The 7,055-nt window shown below is 41.4% G+C and overlaps 1 protein-coding gene across 1 annotated transcript in view; it reads left to right on the top strand.

Moving 5' to 3' along the window:
- The first annotated feature begins 281 nt into the window (after positions 1–281).
- Positions 282–7,055, top strand: part of PIH1D3 (PIH1 domain containing 3) — an 8,422-nt gene continuing 1,648 nt past the window's right edge. The window contains exons 1-5 of the mRNA XM_010014134.1: positions 282–368; positions 2,074–2,134; positions 3,101–3,206; positions 5,284–5,380; positions 6,129–6,214. Of these exons, the coding sequence (XP_010012436.1) occupies positions 282–368; positions 2,074–2,134; positions 3,101–3,206; positions 5,284–5,380; positions 6,129–6,214 (437 nt within the window). The remainder of the gene's footprint in view (positions 369–2,073; positions 2,135–3,100; positions 3,207–5,283; positions 5,381–6,128; positions 6,215–7,055) is intronic.

Consider the following 7,055-nt stretch of genomic DNA (forward strand, 5'->3'; position numbering starts at 1 on the left):
CACAGCCGCGTTGACAGACAGTCTGCCACAGTCAACAGTCACTGCCAGGCTTGAGCTGTGGTTGCAGCTGATGCCGGTAGAATAAGAGGGGCTGTGACCTGAGCTCAGTTTGGACAGTCTGGTTTTGTTATCTATGTTCTGAAACCACACAGGTAAGGCTTTGGCTAAACTTTAACCTTCCAGAACACACAACAGGAACGTTCCACTCTGCAGACAGTACAGAACACAATTTGTTCTCTCTTTGTCTGGTTTTCCAGCACGGGTGAGCAGTGGATGCTGATATGGACACTGCTTCCTCAGCCTCTTCTCTGCAGTACCTTGCCAAACTGCTTTGCGATGCTCCAGAAGACGATGGTGATGATGAACATGTGGTGAGTCATCTAGAAGAAATGCTGCTAGTTTGTATGTTGCTCCATAGCCCAACCTTGGTAACTGAGGAGAAGCAAATCTCTCCTTTCCCCAGAGTGAGTAAAGAGAGAATGAGAACCTTAGATGGTTTTGGACTGAAACAGCCGGAAGGTGCTTTTATGGTAACAAGCTCTTGGGGGAGAAAGCACAGAAGCTGCCCCAGGAAATCAAGGGGAGATCATGACTGTAAAATGGGAGGGAGGTTTAAGTTTCCAGCCTTCAGGCCTTTCCCTCAGGAAATGAGAACATGTAGTTGAAAGAGCTTTAGTTACTTTATACTTTAGCCTGCTTTTCTCTGAAGTCTGCCAGAGATGAAGGCAATGCTGTAAATGCTTCATACAAAGAAAAAAAGTTGATGCTCAACTTCTGAGTAAAGGCTGAAATATCCAGAGGTGACTGTGAGTGTTCTAATCCTGTGTCAGGTGCTGGACAACTGTAGATATAAGTGATCACTGAAGTACATTAGATTATGTTGATTATTGTCAGAGGGAAGGGTTACTAATTCTTCTAAAGTGGATGACCTGAATGATTACGGAGAGAAATATCTTTCCATTCCTCTATACCTGTCCATCTCAGGACTAGAGGAAAATTACAGCTTAGGGGAAATGTACATTGTTCCTGCAACCTTCAGCTGCTGCTTTTACCTGTGTGCTGGGGAGAGGTCTCCCTGGAGGGCTGCAGGTGCCCACAGCCACAGTGTTAAAAGCCTCTGCGACGGCTCTAAACTTTGCCAAGTCTCTTAGGAGTTTGCACAGGTTGCATTAGGACATGGATAGCAAAAATAGCAAATGCCTCTGTGTTCTTCCAAATCACTCCTCAAGGCTGACCAAGCAGCTGTGCAGTAGTAGTGGCAATGGTGGTAGTATCTGGGATAAAAGGGGTGCACGCCCCTTGAAATTTCCATGTGGTAGGTGATAGATGTGGTCCTTCATGAGCTAAGTGCCCTTCAGCTGTTTAATGCCTACGTTTTAAAGCTAGCATTGTTGTCTGTACATCTTTGCAATAAACATCTTGATCTTAAAAGAATTTGTTTACATCTTATTAATGAAGGGAATGCCACTTCAGTGACAGAAACGGCAAATTGCCACAGGGGTGTCAATTAAGTCTGAGTCAATCTGGGTAAATTGTAATCTTTATTTTGATTTAATTTAATGTTCTGTGCATATGAGGCACTCTTATCAAACCAAGGAACCTTCATATATAGAGAAATGCCTCACATTGGCCTATTAGCACTAAATTGATTTGTAATTAGAGGAAAATGTTGTTGCCTTTCATGATCTCTGCTGTCAAAAGTGATTCACATGCTGTGATGGATCTTTCATGTAGCACCCTTGGCTTCCTGCAATGTTTTCATGGCAGGCAAAGTATGGAAATGTTGCCTCTGTGCCATGGAAACTAATACTCAGAAAGCACATATATCTGTGGTGCTGTGCTCTGGGAGTCCTGCTTAAACACAGTGTGTCAAGGTCACTTTCTCCTGGGTGGGAGTGAAGAAGAGAGAATGTTCAGTGGTTCAGTTACAGAACTGTGGGATAATGTTTTTTGGGTTCCAGTAGGCATTTGTTTGACCTTAGATAACACTTTGTATTTAGTGATGTTATTGTGGCTACTGAGCTGGGCTCTGTGAGAATTGATTCAAGTCCAATTTGCCTTTTTTTTTTGCAGCACTCTCCTGTTAATACCATGACTCCTGGTAGCATTGGACCAGTAAAGAAAGAGAACACTGGTAAGGAGGAGTGTTTGTGTGTTTTAGCATTCAGCCCCATGCTAGCAAACTGTAACAGCTGAAGTAAGTTACCATCACTGGTGGGTTTGCCTCAATAAGTGAGTGCTCACTGAACTTTGAGGTGGAAATAGCATTACATATTTACAGTTACACCTTCTTGTCCTGAAAGCTTAACAGAAAAACATACCAAGAGAAGCAGAAAGGGTAACTCCAGAGCACAGCAGCCTCAAGTGGCAGTGATAAACAGGGTACAGAATGCAGCCTGGTCATGAGCTGTAGTGTAAAGTTCTTCCTGGAACTAATCACATTATTGGGCAGCTTAGTTATGAGTCATAAGAAAGGTCAACAAGGACCAGGATGAGTGTGTCAGGAAAGGAATTGTGGCAAATACAACAGAGTGTTTTTACTTGTGACTCCACTCTAAAAAACTTCAAATTGCAGATTTACCATCTTACTAGAAAATATTTTTCCATGTAAGACAGGCATAAACCATAGCATTCTGCCTGTGAACTCTCATGTGTCTTCAGTACCTCATCAGGGCTGTGCCCAATACTTAATGGGAAGAAGTGGATTTCTATGTGAGGAGAAGGTTCTTTTGTAAATGTCTCTGCTCACTTAAAAAATCCCATATTTGGGGGCTTGGGGAAGATTAATATTTCATACTTCTCCACTTTACCCATTTTCAAGTGCTAGACATTTTATGCCTGAAAGGAAGATTTCTTTGCTATAGAGGTTGGGTGAAGGAGATTTAAGAGAAAGGAGAACATTCTCCATCTGCAAATTCTGAGTTGAAGAATCTCTGCAAAGATACTGAGGTGAAGGAGACTATAAACATTTACTAGAATGCTTTTTAATACAAAGACTTTTCCAAAGCCTAAAGAAATCTAAGTTTTCAGCAAACCTAGAGGAACAAAGACGATCCAAAATTCAGTGTCATTCCCCCACCCCCACCCCCATTTCTTACAGGTACTTTTCAGGTGACATCTGAAAACAGTAAAACTATTTGGAATACAGAGGAGGTCCCAGAAGGATCTGAATATGATGATACCTGGGACCCTAGAGAACAGCCAGAGTAAGTGAGCTGAGACTGCCTGCCTGGGCTCTGCATAGCATTGATGGAAATAGGAGTTAAACAGCTTCTACTGCATTTAAGACAGCCATCTGACAAGCTTTGTGTCATGGAAGGAGAAAGGGAGGATATCAGTGTTGCATCTAAAGCCACATGTGAGGAGTGATTTTTAACCTCTCGTTTGGAAACCTTCTGATCTCGTAAATAGAACCATGGAGTTGTTTTTTCCCATCATAAGATTATTTGCAGTGTCACATACTTGTATAAAGTCAGATTAGGAGGAGAAGTAGGCCACCAAAACTTTTTACTAGCTTTCATGTATGCCATTTGTGTGAAATAGCTGTCTTTTCCTGCTGCAACTGAGATGCATTCATTTTTCATACTCATAAATTCATAAAGTACTCCAACTTAAGTTTGCATTTCAAAGGATTACGCTCTTTAGAGACAAATAGACACTGACAGAGGGTAGATTTAGATTGGATATAAGGAAGAAGTTGTTCCCTGTGAGGGTGCTGAGGCGCTGGCACAGGGTGCCCAGAGAAGCTGTGGCTGCCCCATCCCTGGCAGTGTTCAAGGCCAGCTTGGACACAGGGGCTTGGAGCAACGTGCTCTAGTGGAAGGTGTCCCTGCCCGTGGCAGGGGTTGGAACTGGGTGAGCTTTAAGGTCCTTCCAACACAAACCAGTGTGTGGTTCTGTGAAAAAGTACTACAGGAAGGAAGGCTGTATGCAGGCAGTTTTGAACTTGTAGATCTTGTTGTTCAATCCTAGTCTGTCAAGGGACAGCCTAAAACCAGGGTCTTTTCCCTTGCTTATAGAGAGAAAATGACAAAAATGTTCTTGAAAGGCATACAATCCGGCATGTTAGTTGTAGTTTGTAGGGGTCAGAAAGTCTTCAGAGTCAATCAATCCACAAAGCACTCTTTGCACTTTTAATCACTGTGTTTCTGATGCCGTATCTTGGAGTGATAGATGCTGGAGCCGATGGACTGAAGCCTCTGAAGCTGCACACTGTATGCTAGTTTGTAGTCCAGAATCCTCATGTTTCTCTGCATGTAAATCATGCCATGAAGTGCTCAATTTCCTGTTCTAAGCACAGGACTGAGACCAACCTGAACTTAGACTCAACATACCTGAAAATGATTCGGCATTCACCTATAGCCTTACATACAGTTGGTCTTGATACTGTCACCTTTGATGTATAGGACATGCTTCTTCGTATTGTGGGCACAACAGAAGCTTTCCTAGTGCCATTTTTTGACCCTTACCCTCCCTGCTGGGTAAAACACAGTGCTTCTCTGGCCTCAAGGAATTATGTCCTGTGTTGCAGCAAAGAAAAGAGAGTGTAAGTCCTTATAGTAGTTCATCAAATTGAATCAAGGAAAATGGCCCAAAAGCAAAACAGATGGCTAAAGAGATGCACCCAGAGCTATTAGACAGATTTCTCATTGACTTAGGAATTACTACATATGCATATGAACACTGGAGATGTAAAAGAGACTTTCCATACACTCTTAAAGAAGTGACTCACTCCACTTCTTTTGCTCAATTTAGTAGGAGTAATGTATGTTCTAAATACAAATTTACTTTGTATTTCCTCATTCATTAATTATAAAGAGCAAGTAAGTATGTGATTCTAGACTTTGTAGTTGTGGAGAGGAAGAAAACAAATGTTGGCTGAATGCAAAACAATTACGATCTGACAAAAGTGTTATACTCAGGCTGCAAGAACATGTTGAATGACAGAACAGAACACATGTAATTAACAGCATCCTTTTCAAATCTATTTCCCAAGGGTTTGTTTGACTAGTTGGTAAGTATCATATTCACTTAGTCTGTATTTGCTGGTTAGTGAAGTAGAGGCGGCCTTGGAAGGTGGAATGAATGATCCTCCCCAGCCCTCCAGCTAACTCATTTGTAACTGTGAACAGAAATCCAGTGCAGATGGGTTGAAGCCTTGAAGGGAGACTGGAAAGGAGGAGAAATGATGCAATGAGGATATTTATAGTCCTCTGAGAACTAGTTTGCTTTAGTCTCCTGCCCCTTCTCCAGTAGTGTTAGGCAACGACTTTTCTTTCTCAGGTATGAGATTTTATTCAAACAATGTGTGGGAACAGAGGATGTCTTCTTTGGGATGAGCAGGAAAGACCCCTCCACAGCCTGCTGTGAAGATATAGTGGTGAGAAGAACGTGTATCTCCCAACCCTTTGTGCTCTTTCTCTGCCCTGTTCAATCTTGACACCTTCTTGAGGGACAGAATGCAAACACTAAGCTGTATTGCTGCCACTGGCCTCCTGTAGGGTTTTCATGTACTTCTTCAAGCATTTGTATATGATATTTACACTTGCTGACCTGAGGAATTAATGTGTATCTCCTCAAGGACCTATTGCACTCAAAAGAATCTATGCAAATGCATATGCCACATACAGACATGAGGGAAATAAAAAGTAGCTCTAAGATGAAGTTTCATCTTGGATACAACCTTGGGAAGGAGACAGTTTTCATCTGCCTGCATTTATTGTAAGGTTTGTGAGTTAGCAGAGTGCTACAATACTGATACTCTTTAAAATTACAGGTATCAGATCCTGTCCCATTATTACATGATCAAAGATGTTCCCTGCTTCCTGAACTTCAGCAATTTTTCTAGTAGAAGCAAACTGTCTAATGCATGAAACCAGGGGTTTTGCTGGATGTAGAATACCTGTCAAGTACACTGGCAGCTCAGGATTTTGAAGAAAATAGAGTATCAATACATATTACTAAGTTATTGAAAGCAATGATTACCACTGTCGTATTTTCTCTGTTAGAAATCAGCTTCTCAATGTTGCTCTTTGACACTAGCATCAAAATATTCATGAAGATGAGTTCTTTTATAGCTTGTAGGGCTATAGATCTAATCACAGCTTTTCCTCTACCCATCATTTCAGATTAAAATCAAACTGCCAGAGACAAAGAACTCGGACATCACATTAGATATTCAGGACAAGGTTCTTGACCTTCGAACTCCCAAAAAGTAAGCAAAACACAATTGTGTACAGTTAATATCTTGTTTGAAAGAAGGTTTAACTAAGCCTTCAACTGAATGCTGTGTGGAAAGCAAAGCTAAAGATGAAGATTGGATTATTAATTGCACATGGGAAATAGACACAGACACAAAACAACCACAGTCCGTGTATAGTGGGCTAACTTTGAATCTGTGATACTGTTATAGCAAAAACAGCTTTAAGACAGATCTTGGCTGCTTAAGCAGTAAGGCTTCAAGGGTCCAAAATGTTTGGCAAAACCCTCCCTATGGTCTTGAAGGACTTTTTGGAAGTTTGCTTTCCAAATATTAATTTGGACAAATATATAACTAAAGATGGTCAAAATGTGCAGATACATTTTCAGAAGTTGAAAGCCAAATTGTGGACATAGCCAGGCATGGATACAGGGATGGAAATGTTACAAGGTTTTCCTGAAGAGATTTCCTTTGAGTTCTTATTTTTCAACAGGGGCTACTTCAAAACTACAAAGATAATGGAGTGACTGGTATACTCTGACTTCCCAGTCTTTCTCTGTGTGCAGTTGCCCTGCCCAAGATTGCCACATGATTCCCATCTGTGTTTTGTTTTAAGTCCTCCTTCACAATAGAGTGCTACCATAAGAAAGCTTAACCCCCTCTGGGCTGACTTGCTGCATTGAATGGAATATGGTAAAATCCATATGTGAATAGCTTCCTGCAAATAAATTCAAGGTGCAGGCCATGGATTTAGGCTCAAATAACTTCTGTCCCTAGCGGACTAACTGTAGAAAAGCCACTTTTCTCACAGACAAAACCAGGCTAAGTTGGTTATCCCCTGCTTGGATTTAACCCA

Source organism: Nestor notabilis, unplaced genomic scaffold (assembly GCF_000696875.1).
Source record: "Nestor notabilis isolate BGI_N333 unplaced genomic scaffold, ASM69687v1 scaffold2095, whole genome shotgun sequence".
Lineage (NCBI taxonomy): Eukaryota > Metazoa > Chordata > Aves > Psittaciformes > Psittacidae > Nestor > Nestor notabilis.